Source organism: Eucalyptus grandis, chromosome 10, assembly GCF_016545825.1.
Source record: "Eucalyptus grandis isolate ANBG69807.140 chromosome 10, ASM1654582v1, whole genome shotgun sequence".
Classification (NCBI taxonomy): domain Eukaryota; kingdom Viridiplantae; phylum Streptophyta; class Magnoliopsida; order Myrtales; family Myrtaceae; genus Eucalyptus; species Eucalyptus grandis.
In genome coordinates, this window is record NC_052621.1 from 13065084 (window position 1) to 13079908 (window position 14825).

The window sequence follows — 14825 nt, forward strand, 5'->3', positions numbered from 1 at the left end:
GTTTACTTTTGTTTCTGTTCCCCGGAACAAAAATTATGTTCTTTTGTTCTGGAGAATAAAAAAAAAAAAATATAAACGCGTTTTTTACACTTTTGTTCTCGGGAACAAATTTGGAACAAAAACAAGAAAAACTTGTTTATTGTTTCTGGAAACACTTCCGAGAAACAATTTTCTCTCTCCTATTTTCCTTCTCTCTTTTCTTCTTCTTTTTTTTTCTTTTTTTCTTTGGCCGGTCGCTAGCCTTGGCCATGGTCGGCGACCTCGCCAGAGCGTCACCGGCCCCTGGCGAGGCTCGGCCTCACTAAGGGTCGGCAAGCCTTGCCATGGCTGGGCGAGGCCACCAACCCTCATTTGCCGATCGCCAACCATGGCTAAGCCGGCGATAGGCCAAAAGGAAGAAAAAGAAAAAGGAAAAAGGAAAATAAAATAAAAATATTTAAAAAAAAAAAAAATTATACAAATTTACTAAATGTGTTTTTGTTTTTTTTTTTTTTTATTGAGTGACTATTTTCAGTTACTATGGCGAGAAAATTTAAGACCATCCTAATTTTTGTCGTACAGATATATTTTTGGCAACGTTTTCATTTTTTATCGCTCCATATTGATAATATTTTAATAGATTATGAAGGCCTTAAAAATTCAGAAGCCCTCGAATCAGTCCTACTTCATTGGACAATCAAAAGCCTCAAACCACAAAATGCATGGCCTTGATAGTTTAGTAAGTTTGTTTTGTAGAATAATAGCTTGTGTCGTTTACAAAATATAAATGAACAACAAATATTTTCATGATTTATTAAAATGTTTAGTCAATAATTTATTGTCGATAATGAAAATATTTTGATTGATTAATTATTTAGGAAAATGTTTTTTAAATCCATAATTTTCTGCGAAACAAATGGAAATTAAGGAGAAGAATATAATGCGGAGAGAAACTTTGAGAGGAAGAGGAGAGGAAATTGAGAATTCAAGGGGATGAATTTGAGTTCTTGCTGGCAAAGTCAGGCGATATGCGGCCTTTCCCACTTTTCTCTCAACGCTACTTAGGAACGAGCTTGTGGGATCGTGAAGGAGCCAGGGATCTCTGCTTGTAGGGCTGTAGCTTTAAGTATACCATATCCCCTTTTGAAAACACATTCCGCCCTTTTCTCATCTGCATACTGCTCTATTCGACCCTGAGGGCCTGATTTCAGTCTTGTAGGAACTGATTCATTTTTTCGACATTTGAGAACGCATGAATGTCAAGCCCAAGGACTGATGGGAAAACACCATACAAAGCCTGAAATGGAGTTGTCTGGATGCTACTGCCAACGGAGGCATTGCACCACCATTCTGTCAAGGATAACCAACTAGCCCATCTGTTTGGTTGAGCAAAAGGCATACACCTGAAGTAAGTCTCTCGACCCTGATTTGAGTCTCTCGATTTGCCCATTTGACTGGGATTGTATCATGTCGATAGACGTAACTGCATTCCCTTAGGCCTGAAAGTTTCTTGTCAGAGCGAACTTGTAAATATCTTCTCTATCACTTCCAGTGCTTTGGCATAGCCCGTGCAACTTATAAACGATGTCGACGAACAACTTGGCCACTTCTAGTGCTGTGAAAGGATCAGACAAGGTCATGAAGGAGGCGTAGCCCGCGCGGCGATCCACCGCCACAAACGCACTATCCTCCCGTCAGATTTAGGGAAAAGCTTCAATGAGATCCACAGTGACGTTAGTCCAGACCTAGGAAGGAATGTCCAGTGGTAGCAATAGTCCAGGGTTATCACTATCAGTGTGCTCCCCCTTACTTCTTTGCCGCACATTACAGGCTTTAACCTATTTCACAACATCCTGCTGCATCATTGGCCAATAGAACAGTTGATTCACCCTTTGATCAGTTCCCTTCCCACCAGAACAACCTCCTAATGCTGAAGCATGTGAGACAGTTAACAACTTAAAAGACCATCTAGCGTACCTATATGTATTTCACTTATAAAGAACTATGTTTGTTGTATAAATACCTAAACAAAGGGAATGCCACTTTAACTTCACGGGTAAGTTGTTGTCAAAAAAAAAAAAAAAAAATAGAGTTAATATCATGAAAAACTCTATATTAATGCGTATGTAACAAATTTACTCAAAACTAATTTTTTAACTATACAAAACTTTAAACTAATATATTTACAATAAATTTACTCTAATTAACACAAATTGATACATCCATGATAAATTTACCTTTAATTTATTTCTGTTAAATTTTATTATTAAATTATTTAGTTAGATGACATGTATACCAATTAAAATTTAACAAAACTAATTAATAATAATTTTTTTACAAATATACCAGTTTGGATTAGATTGGAGTAAATTTATCACAAATATATCAATTTGAGATTTTTATAATCAAAAAATTAATTTTAAGTAAATTTATTACAGACATATCAATCTAGAGCTTTTCATTGTATTAACCTTGTTTTTCATTTTTGGCCAGCAACTTCCTCGTTAAGTTAAAGTGAAAAATCAGGAGCCTATTATTATTATTATTATTATTATTATTATTATTATTATTATTATTATTATTATATTGGCCAGAGTAGCTGTTTATCTAGGTTCAGAGGAAAAAGACATTTGACGTCATACACACTTTTGGTGGAAAGCCATTGACATTAAACCCTTAATAGAAACGAAAAACTTCACGGGGAAGTTTTCTCCTCTTTCCATAAATGCCCGAGACTTGCAACCAACCCGTTCCCTCGAAGTCGATTAGTCAACGACATTCGAGAGGGGTACGTCATAAATTTTCCCACTCTCTGTAGTATAATAAATTGTCCTCCTCCTCCTCCTCCTCCTCCTCCTCCATCTTCTTTGCAATTAGAGTGTCGGTCAAGAAGAGAAACTGGTGTTTGCCAAAGGATCTCGCAGAAGCAGCAGCCCAACAAGCAGAAAAAAAAAAAAAATGGATGCACAGAATGATGTTAACGGGGAGAATTCACGTGGAAAATCAGCTACTTTACGGAGCAGGATGCGACGAAGCTTTACTCTGAAGCTTTCACGGTTTCTGGTTGCGAATGGTACTTCAGAATTCTCTTTTTTTTTTTCTTTTAATTTTTCTTTTCCATTCTTTGCGTTGTTTCTTGATGATCGCATATTCGTCGTGATGCCAAGTGATTCTTGCGTCGTCCCCGATCCTTTTTGAGCAGGAGAATTCTGGTATTCCCCAAGGGGAATGCCCCGGACCATTTGTCGCTGTACCTCGATGTCCCCGATTCTGCGACGTTGCCGAACGGGTGGACCAGAAAAGCCAAGTTCAGCTTGAGTGTGATCGATCAAGCCAATAATGGTCGCTCTGTTAGAAAGGGTTTGTTCTTGAATTTGATTTATTTTTATTGAAATCTTTTCTTTTTAGTGTAAGTGTATGATGGGTTTCTCTCTGATTGATTGTGCATCTAGATTTTGAGATGGTGTTATGACTTGAAGAAGAAGGGTCTAGATGAGAAAGGAAAATGTTAGAAAAGAGCGATATTGAGCTGAGAGAGAGAATATGTTTTTTGTATTTCATTTGTTAGACCGAAATTTCAAAGGCGGGTGAGCTTCTAACATGTGCATACAACAATCCTGAGGTTCCTGATTGAGGAATTTAGCAAGTTAGTTTGTAAGCAACTGGTCCTGTGGATGGAGAAGCTATGGCTTCACTGCACCTTTCTGACCCAAACGTTGGTCCACAACAAAGAGAGGAGCCACAATTTAAGTTTATGATAGTTATGTTTGGGGATGTTAAATATGTTGTGCATTGTCAGTTTATCAACTTTTTTTATGAATTTGGTTGCTTAAGCTGATCATGGAGAGGTGTTTGCTTCTTCTGTTGTTAATATTTCACTTGATGTATAATGTACCTTTTCAGTTCTTGATTGTCTCCGATGATTCTTCCACATCATGCTCTGGTGTTGTGGCAAAGAAGCTTTTGAATTTGTCACCCTGTCTCCTGAATTCTGCAGAAACGCAACATGATTTTAATGCAAGTTGTTGACACCTAAATTTTGGCGACCCGCTTAGTCATTTATTGCATTAAAAAATTAAGGGTTAATTTTATTCCGGAAAAAATAGTTAATTGCATAGCATATAGTTTTAGGTGCATTTGTTTCTTAATTTGCATTTATATTGGGTCGGTGACAAATGGGTTTGATTTAGTAGTTCTAAGCTTTAATTTGGCGGGTCGGACTAAGCCCACGAAGCAAGTAAATTGGCCGGAGCCCGTTTTCTTTTAATGACAAGAATTACCTAAATTGAGATTTGAAATAATATTACGGTGGATTTTTGGAATTTAAGAAAATCGGGTTGCAATCTTATCTTTAGGTGATAAAATCGGGGAGATGTGGAAAATAAAATAAAAGTGATATTACGTGCGAAAAAGAAATCTTCGCGGATGCTGATTTGAAAAGGAAAATAAAACTGTCTTCATTTTTAAAAAGGTTTTCGCGTAGGGTTTCAGTGGAGCGCACACATTGAATATACGGCCACAATATAGAGAGAAAACACATGTGAGAGAGGAATGTTCAGCCAAGCATCACGTGGCTGCAACCTTGCTAACCCCACGGCTGAGCTTCATATCGCGTGCACCATGAGACGGTGACCATTGCCGCGCCTCCTCGTCAACAACGAAGCCGTGAAGCCTTGCTCGAGCTGCTGTCCCGACGTGCCCCGAGCTCTACCCTCATCGTTGAGTTCCAGCAGTCCCAGGAGAGGTTCTTTTGCCGAAAGTATTCAAGTTGAATATTATCCAATCAAAGAAGACAATTCCGCAGAAGATCCATTCTCTGACTTGCAAAAGATGTCAGAGCCAACGTGGTGAAGTCCGAACTCCAAATTCAGTCGTGTGGGCAAAAAGGATCAATCCACAATTCGACGCGTTCACTCATCATCAAAGGCCACCTGTTCTGCCTCGCCTACAAGTCATCCCATACAACGTTCCTGATTCAAGCAGCCACGATCCTGTCGTTGCCAATTGCCCACAATCGCCGATCCAGAGAGGACAAGAGAGTGACCAAAAGCATAAAAAAGAGAAGCCTTTGAAGCGGTGCTCTTTGTCTGGAGTGGTCCAAGGCGAGAGAAGCAGAGGAAGCTTTTTGCCAAAAAGACAAGAAAGGGGAAGCCGATCCTTCATCAATATCACATATTTGCATTCCACTAACATTCTTTTCTTAATTCTTTTTTTCAGGTTCTGCCCACATCCTCGTCATTGTAGAAAACGCCAAGGAGAGACCCCACATTTGAGTATTAACAAATCCCAAGAGGCTTCACGGAGATCCTCAATGCGAGTCCCAGTCTCGGTAAATTACGTCCACCGTGGGTCAACAATCGCAAGCCGAGCAAACCTGCTTTGCCGTCCTTGTCCTTTGCTGTCGACGTGCCTCAACGAATTGAAGACATTGATGAGCCACTTGTGATCCACCACGAGACAACTTGTTCTCCTAACTCCGTGCCGAGCCTATCGCGAGTTCATCCATGAGCCGGGCCATCCCGTAAAAGTTCTGCCTTTGTAGGTTCATTGGCCATAAACTGCCCATCGCTGTCCCACCCGAAGCGCCGATTGCAGTCCCGGTCAATTGCGCAAAGTCCAAATTGGAAATTAATATTCGGAATAGGTAAAAATTTTGATTATTTTAATTTCCGAAAATTCCGTTTCCTTATTTGATATGTTTGTTGATGCACATGATCGATATTCGCAACTCGAGTAGTCTTCTAAATTAGGAAATCTTCCTAATTCCGCAACGTGCATATGATTGATGGTCCGATTTAAATGCCGAAATACGACCCGCAATCGCACGGAAAAATCACCAATCCGATCTCACGCTCGAGATACGATTCGTGATTTTTATTTAAAAATTGACCGATCCGATCTCATGCGCGAGATACGATTCGTCAATTTATTTCCAAAATTAAATGGACATGGATGATATCTTGCTTGATTTGTTGCAGTGCTATTCTCGATGCCTTTATTTGATTGCTCCCGTAAGGGAAAAACCCAAAAAAATAATAATTGAGTTAGGTTAAATGCATGTTAGGATGTTACTGGTTTTAATGTTATGTTGCATGTTTAGGATAGGAAATTTGTTTCGAATTTCTTAAATAAAAAGACCAAAAACATTAATTTAGGATATCATATTTTCTTCTCATTAATTTAAATTGCACGTTTAATTATTTGGCAATTTTAAATTTCGAATTTCATAAAAAATTTAGAATTAGGGCATTTTTGCACGTCATTGCATATTATGATAGATTGCATACTTATTAGGAAAATAAAAATCATGTGCACGTTTTATATAATTAGGTTCATACTATGCACGTCATTTAGTGATTTTTGCTAGGCCCATTTAATTAGAAATTACATGTCATTAGAATTAGGTCATTTAGTTAATATTGCATTGCATATTGCATGATTTTCATTAATTAAGTGAAAACAAAACAAAAATTGCGTGTTAATTAAAAACCATATCTAGGGTTGTTGATGTAGATTTTAATTTAATATTGCAGATGCTTTCGTTGCTTTGAGGTAAGTCCTGCAATTTATTTATTGCTTTACTTGGGTGTTAAATTGGTGGTTTGCGCACCTGCATGAACATCTCACATGTTAGGGAATTAGTTTAAAATCAATTCAAGCTGCCTGCAAAACCTTTTTTTTAAATAAGAGAAATGGTACCGAAAGGGCGTTAGAGAAATGTAGCGTAATCAAGTCCCCGTACCCATAGTCTGCGGTTCGTAGAAGTAAAGTAATTCTCCGTTATTTTACTTGGGTTTCTAATCGACCCACCAAAAATAGATTAGTGGCGACTCCTAGTTAAAATTCAATTGCATGTTAACAATTCAAACCTAAGTCGTGAATTGATATGGGCTTGGGAGAGCCCGAGTTAAGTCTAGGCTTAACAATCCATTAGCCAAACCCTAGGTGGTTCACACCCCGAAAAATTGGTCGTGACACAAGTGATAGTGACTGGGGTTACACGAGTTTCATTCCATTGACTGAGCTTCATGATCGTACTGGTGGATACCTAGCAAATGACACTTTGTTGATTAAAGCTGAAGTCTACATCTTAACAGTTACTCCTCCAGTGAACATTCAGCCAGCCAGAACAACTGATAAGTTTGACTCCTATTTTATTGGTCTGGAGGAACTTGTCAATGCTGCTGAGACTAATGGTGTTGGTGTAGGATCAAGTTCGTGCCACCAAGATGGTGCTTTGGCAGCTGAAATTCCTACCTTAGAAGAAGTTGAGAAAGCTAAGCAGTCTTTGAAGGAATGTCTTTCAGATCTCTTTAAATTGAATATGAAAGAGAGGCTATCTGAGGCACTATCAACTTTAAGCTCAGCCAGAACTGGATTATCGCCAGAGCAACAAATAGCAATTGAGACATTTCGGGCCAATTTCAGTGATTTCACTTCCGACTTCTTAACATTTGAGCAGGACAATGCTGAGTTTGAGCTGCATAAACTACAAAAGGATAGGAGGTTCTTTACTATGAAAAAGGGCCATGAGACTCACGTCTTGTATAAGCAGTTAATGGATGACCTCGCCAAGGAAGAGGAAGAGCTAAAAAGAAAGATGGAGGAAGTGAAGGAAGAGCTAAAAAGAAAGATGGAGGGTGTGAAATCTAGGAGGAACAAGCTCCTTTCAGACTGGGAGATCTTGCTGGTCGACTCCGAAGAAGCAAAGTTGGGCTATAAAGATGAGCTGAAGAAGTTAGCAGAGGCTGAGGAAACAAAGAGAATAGCTGAGGAAAGAATGTCTAGATCGACCACTGCTTGGTCAAATTTGAAGGCTCAATTCTGTTAAAACTAAGGTTTCAAATTGGCTATGAGGCAATTGTTCACCTAAAAGTATGAGTGCTGTGTTTTAGCTTGACCATTTCTTGGCCATTTTTTTAGCATAACAAATGCTTAGAGGGGCTTTTGTGGTTGACCCTGTATCATGTTTAGTCAGCATGCTTGCATACATGTATGTATGTATATATATTATCAGAATTGTGATGCACTTTCCTGACTGATGTTCTGTTCATAGTTCTTCTACGTAAAACCTTCTTGGGTTGACTCCGCATTAACTCTCTGAGGTAAAGCCTATAGATATCATTAGTCTTGCAGATTTGTATTAGGAGAGTTTACCCTATCCTAAGTAAGAGATTTGGACCCTTGCATTTGAGTTTGGAATGGAAAAGACAAAGATAGTGTGAGGAGCGTTCTTACAGGGAGAGAGCCACAAGGGTGGGGAAGATACCGGTAGTAACCGAAGAAACTAATTGATGCTTTCAATTTGTCCAAACAAATGGCAGTGGAATACATTTTAGACATTACTAGAACAGGATGTTATATCCGCAGTACATAATGAAATGACCTGCAACCCACTGGTGTTCTATGGGGCCTTTTATTCTTACAGTTTTTGTGCAAAGTGAACTTTTGTGTCCAGGCTAAAGGTAGCCTCGAGTCATTAATTCATTTTCAATCTGGGTAAAGGTTCAAATTTGGAGTCTATTTTAAATGAACTTTTGTGGACTTGCAAGGAGGATGAGAATTTTATTTGAAAATATGCTTGTAAAGTTGAACAAGTAGGAAAAGTAGATGCTTTGAATGTTTATCCTGGGCAATTAAAAATCAAACGATCATGTAAGATCCTGTTCAGCCCCCTACCGGAGCTAAGTGTCACGATGCGAGCCGATTGGCCTCAATAATGGGACCATGTGTCGCCTGGTGAGTCGAATCACCAAGCCAACCTCCCCTTCTTAGGATTGTTCACGTGGCTTGCTTCATAGAATGCCTTAATCGTGATTATGTCCCACGTCTCCCTTTTAGCTTGGGCATCATGTGTCCCGAGCAGGGCATGCATCTCGATTGAACACAATATTGGTTTTGGCTTGTCATGACCATAACCAAGACAGTGACATAAACTCATTACCAATTATGCACAAGTGGTCGGTCTTGCCTTCATACATTTTTCACATGTTATTCCTTTCATCAAATTTCTAGTGCAGTTTCTAACACCAATCCCACTTAAAGTTATGTCGTTCATATCTCATACTCATGGTTATCCTCGTATTACTAGTTTATATTTCCATGCTTTCATGGAACCGGCAATAGCTAGACTATGAAATTCTTCTCGCTTGATTTCAATAATGCCCTCATTATGGCCTATTTTGTCGCTTTGCTTGGATTTTCCTAACCATCATCGCCTCTCCCTATGTCTTACATGCATGATGAATGCTCGCCTAACAAATGCTCTGCTCTATTTCATTTCCTTGTGTACCACATTAGCGTTGGCTCACCCTAGGCTTTATGCAAATGGGCTAAGCTCGTCTAATAGGAACACATTGTCTCGACCAGTCATGACCAAAACATGTTGATAGATTACATCTGCACATACAACTTCAAACTCCTACACCAAATAACACTAGCCACAATCCGGGCTGATTAGCCTCAACCACAGGACAATGTGGTGCTTCGTGAGCAGATTCACTCAACCAGCCTTGCTTTTCAAAATGACTTATTGTGACGGATCACTCCACGTCTCCCATCGACTTGGGCACCTCACAATGTCAAGCAAGGACGCTTCTCAATTCAACATGGCAATTGGTTTTCCACTTATTGTGACCATTATCAGGAGAGTGGCATTAGCTCTTATTAATTTTGCACATGTGACAAACCCTGCCTTTGGACATCTTTCATGTGATGTTCCTTTGATCAGTCAATTCCTAACATAAATTCTTTGACACAAGTCTCAGGATCCGGTTGTATTGTTCGTATTCCTCATGCTTTTCTCCTAGTATAGTGGAGTCACTTCCATGCGTTCATGGACTCTGGAAAAGTCGAGCCATGACACTAGGGCCCAAGAAAATTGTCCCCAAGGAAAAAGTAGGTTTTGAAAAATCATAGAAACTTGGTTTCAAAAATAAGAAATTCAATTAAAAAAAAAAGAAATGGAATCTTTGAGAAACAAATTCAATGGATTTAACCCATATATTTAATCCAGCAGAGTAATGATATATTCAGGGAAAAAATGGCAAATTGAGGGCCAAATTTATTAGTGTGAATTTCCACTGAAAAGGGAAATGCTTCCCAAGGCCTAAATATTAAAGCTAGGCAATTAAAATCCGCTAGAAAATGGAGGATTATGGCCCATGTCCATCGGGCCCCAATCCAGCTGAGAAATCATGCTCTGCTCGCTGGGCTAGAGCAGAAGACAAGCAAAGGCTGAGAGAATTCACGCACTGGGCCAAGCTCGGAGACGCGTTGGGCTAAGAAAGGACCCGTACTAGGCCCGCTTGAACCAGGGCCGGACCTTGTTGCTATGTGCAAATGCTGAGGGTAAAAAATGTAGTGGTGCCAAAGACAATTAGATAGAATGAAATTCGAACTTCATAGAAAGATGGATTTTTCAATCGAAAAATGTTCAAAGACCTACAAAACAAGGAAGAAGTTGAAAAGATAAATGAATATGAAGATGGAGAAATAGAAAATAAGTTCAATAAGAGTATTTCAATGAAAAGTTGAACATTACAAACTCATTAAAGAAAAGATACCTATGAGAATTTCATGCAAAATATCTTATAGGTCATAATGCTCATCAATCCTGAGAACAAATCATGAGAGAATAGTTTGTGATAAATTTAAGAAACACAAGACCGAGTGTTGCATCCTCCTTGTAAAATTGTACTAGGGACTGGCAAAATGGGTCATGTACCCATTTTAACATTTCCTTTTAAAAAAGACCACAAAAGCGTAAAAAGAATATCTCGTTTGAGATAGAATGAGGGAAAAGAAAATGAATTGCAGAAACATACATTCCAAGGGAAAATTGTCCAAAAAGTCCTAAACATATTGCACTTTTGCCAATTCAATTCTAAACCTTTTAACTTTGCTAATTGAGTTCTAAATCTTTTCACTTCTTGCTAATTCAGTCCATTCAGTCAATTTTGGCTAGAAAATGCTAACGTGGATGCCGGCGGTGCCACATAGGAATGCTGGAGTTGACGTAGATAATTTCTAATAATTTTTTAATAATTTTTTGATTTTTTTGATTTTTTTATTATTTTTCTACTTTTTCCCTTCTTCTTTTTTTTTTTGGCTTTCTTGGCCTTTTCCGGTGGTCGGCCACGGGCGACAGCTAGCCACCGGCCATGGCTAGCTAGCTAGCCTCGCCCGCCACGGGCGAGGCCTAGCCGGGTGAGGAGGAGCCTCGACGAGGGGAGCCCTCACCCAGGCGAGCGTCGGCCTCGCCCAGACCAGATCTAGTGAGGCTGACCCTCGCCCTTGGTCAAGCGACGGCGACGCCGGGCAACGAGCGAGAGAGGGAACCGTCAACGAGCGACGGCGAAGATTTTGCATTGAGCAAACAGCGACATCTTGCTCGTTGCTCGGCGTCGTCGTTGCCGGCTAGGCCATCTGCGAGGTTAGCCCTCGCCCAGGCCAGGGTGACCTCACCCGGCGTCGCCGTCTCCCGGCCGACGCCCAGCAAGGCCACCCTGGCCTAGGCAAGGGTTGGCCTCACCTAGGCGACCCTCGCTAGGCCGCGCTTGGCGAGGGCTCCCCTCGTCGGGGCTCCTCCTCACTCGGCCCGGGCTCAACAACCCCAACCGACCCTCCCCCACCTTCCAGCGACGGCAAGGAGGTGGTGGCGGCAAGGCTTAGCCCTCGGTCGTCGGCTGCCTTCCTCCTCCTCCTCCTCCTCCTCCTCCTCTTTTTTTTTTAAAATATAAATTATATTATTATTTTGTTTTAAATTTAATTTAATTAATTTTTATATTATATTAAAATTCAAATTATGCCAAAATGACGTCGTTTTGGTCAATTTAAGAGCTCTATTTTGGCCAACTATAGAAACAACATCGTTTTGAGTGAATTAGAGCTGAGTCAGCTCTCCGATGAGCCACCTCGGTGAGAAATATTAATATTTAATTGCCACATATGATTTCCAGCCGACTTCGCCAGAGGTGGCACTTAGGTGTCCCACTTTTCTCCTAATATGGCACTTAAATGTCCCTTTGTGCCAAGTTATGGCACTTGAAGTGTTCTTTTGTCGAGTTATCTCATCATGGGATCTTTGTGGTGATGCATTGAAGGTGGTGGAGACGTGGAGGAAAATAGAACATGGTCTGCTAGTTAACCGAATTTGTATGATGGGCATTCTTCGTGCAATAGATTGATGGACTGAAGAATTTGCACCATGACCAACATCAATGAGATGGCATCTTCAAGATTACGCACGCACCCGCGACAAACATCCTTTATAAGAATTTATCTTTTAGCATTGCTATGTGCTTGTGTGAGGAACCGCAGAGCCATCAGTCGTCCTCCATTCCTTTGGAGTTACAAAGTTTGATGAGAAAAAATTGGCTTGAGACAGTCCATAAAATATTCTCTAGTGCTCAAATAGCTAAGAAATTCCTAGTGAATATGCTTAGTACAACAAGCTGTCTAGTGAATTGATCCCCATCGACACAGATAATACTTGTAGAGAGATGGAGCCTGTAGAGCCAACAATTGCTATACCTATTAAGTTTGACAAGTGGGTGGTCAATCTTCTGAAAAATATGGATGCAATGGTGGTTTTGCTCTATCTGTGATGGATGATATGCTATTTAAGAATCCTTGTCAAGTGGTTAAAGCTACAAGTAGTGCTCGTATTTTGATGAGGTCGATGGTTATGGCAAAGTTTTAGTGTAACTTGGACTTGAAAGATCTTTATGGTAGTTGAGCCCATAAGGGTTGGTAGGGGAGAAGCAATGAAGTTAGGAAACCAACAAAGCGATTGTGACTTAGACTCAAAAATTGAGTCAACGCGGAGATTGTTAAAAATATGTTTCTAATTTGAGCTTAAAAGGAAACTTTCCTAATTCAAATCGGTTTCCAAATTTGAGTTGATTTCTACTCTAAGGGGAGTTTAATTTGGATAAGTCTCTTCTATATATGAAGTGAGTTTTCTTCATGAAGAACATCCAAAAGAAATTTGTGCTCGTGAATTATGTCCCAAGTATTTGAAATTGCGAAGATCTTACTGGGAAAAATATGATCAATCGGAAATAATAATGGGATTAAACTTTGAGTCATGGTAATACTCTTTTAAATGAATTATTTGCCCAACAACATTGCTAACGGTTCTTTGGTAAAAATCCTCCATGAGACAACAAATTCTCGACAATAATATTAGATAGCAACTCTGGTATTTCTTCAAGAATCCTCAAAGGGAAACAATTGAAAAAGATAGTTGTATATTTTTTAGAAAGAAGAATTGAAAAAAGTGAAAAATTGAGTCGTAAAATTATGAATATATATCAGTCCTTTTAGAAGGGAATGCAACCTTTCAGGAGATATTATGTCCAAAATATGTTCTCAAAAAAACATATTGAAAATTCTGAATAAAAAATAATAATAAAATAATTTTTTCAATTCCGAATTTCATCATTTATGAAAAATTGCAACCTTTTAAGGAGAACTTATGTCCAAATAGACACAACTCTCTGAAAATTAAGAGGTTATGCATGAACAAACATAACTTTCCAAAGGTAGGAAGAGCACCTAATAACCATTAGGCAAAAATTAAAATAAAATTACAAAGTTAAATTATAATATATATATATAAAAAAAAAACATCATACTCTATTGCGTACAATCACACTTTTCAATAGTACACATAGGTTATTTTATGAATTCAGATTTCAATAAATAAATAAAGAAATATCAATGCCAATTATGATCAGCGAGCGCGTAAAGTGCACCTAATAATTGTGCAATTATTCGTGCATGCAGGTATTGTTGGTCTAGCCCACTTAGTCCAATGTTTTTGGGGTCTAGATTGTCATTGCTCTCTATGTAAAGATCCTCCAAATAAGGAGGATCATAGGCCATCAAGAAGGAGAAATAGGCAGAAGGACATACTCTAACAGAGGTACCTAGATGGAGACCCTAATCTTGGGCCACTTGGTGAAAATGGAGGAAGATAAGAATGCGTGGTATCATATGGACCACCTAAACCATATACTCTTTTATCCTCTCTAGAACCATGTAAATCACCTTCACCACTGCCTTCGCCTCAAGAAAAAACCCTTTTCCGTGAAGCCAAGAACAACAACCCAATATTCATCACTGCATCAGTTTGTAAAATACGTTCTCTTATAGAAGGAATCTTTAGAGGGGAAGATGCTACGGTACTGACTTGCAACTGCACACTTATATAGTGGCCCACATACTTCTAACTTTCCTATTTAAGACAAAGAAAAGCATAAATTTATGTGTTTTACAAACAAACAACCAACAAATCTTTTGTTAAGATTCTGCATATTTCCTTTATGAGATTAAATTATTTCATGGAAAATTATGAGAACTAAATATTATATGAGTTTTTCGGTGTAATTAAGGGCAAAGCATTCTGAGAGTATCTAAATGATTCAAGTTCGGTTATAATCTCTATTGTATTTCTTGATTTGTAGTATAATTTTGGATTGCTCTTCCCATGAACGTAGATCACACCAACCAAAATCACTTAAATTTGATATACCATTTATCCGCATATTCTATCGATTCTATTATTTGATTGCTTGCTTTTCCGCAATAAGAGCTAGGGCGTTGACAAGCTCCAATGCCACCTAATGACTAGGGCGGACGATCGTGACATGGTTCCTTATGAAGGATGCTTGAGTCTATGCGGCATAAGCTTCTATATTTGATAATATATTGTATCAAAGTTTTTTCTAGTCGGAATTTTGCATCGAAGTTAAAGAGGCACTATTACCCGTAGTTACCAGGTGATTGCCAAACACTTCAGAAAAGTCGCGATCATCCGCTTCGCAATTATAGCTGCTCTA

The 14825-nt window shown here is 39.1% G+C and overlaps 1 protein-coding gene across 1 annotated transcript; it reads left to right on the forward strand.

Annotated features, from left to right (window-relative positions):
* Positions 1-1563: 1563 nt before the first annotated feature.
* Positions 1564-8008, forward strand: LOC104421844 (MATH domain and coiled-coil domain-containing protein At2g01790). The gene is made up of 5 exons (XM_039302822.1): positions 1564-1628; positions 2987-3052; positions 3182-3339; positions 3977-4001; positions 6961-8008. The coding sequence occupies exons 1-5, from the start codon at positions 1564-1566 to the stop codon at positions 7808-7810; spliced, it is 1164 nt and encodes a 387-aa protein (XP_039158756.1). The 3' UTR covers positions 7811-8008.
* Positions 8009-14825: the final 6817 nt, after the last annotated feature.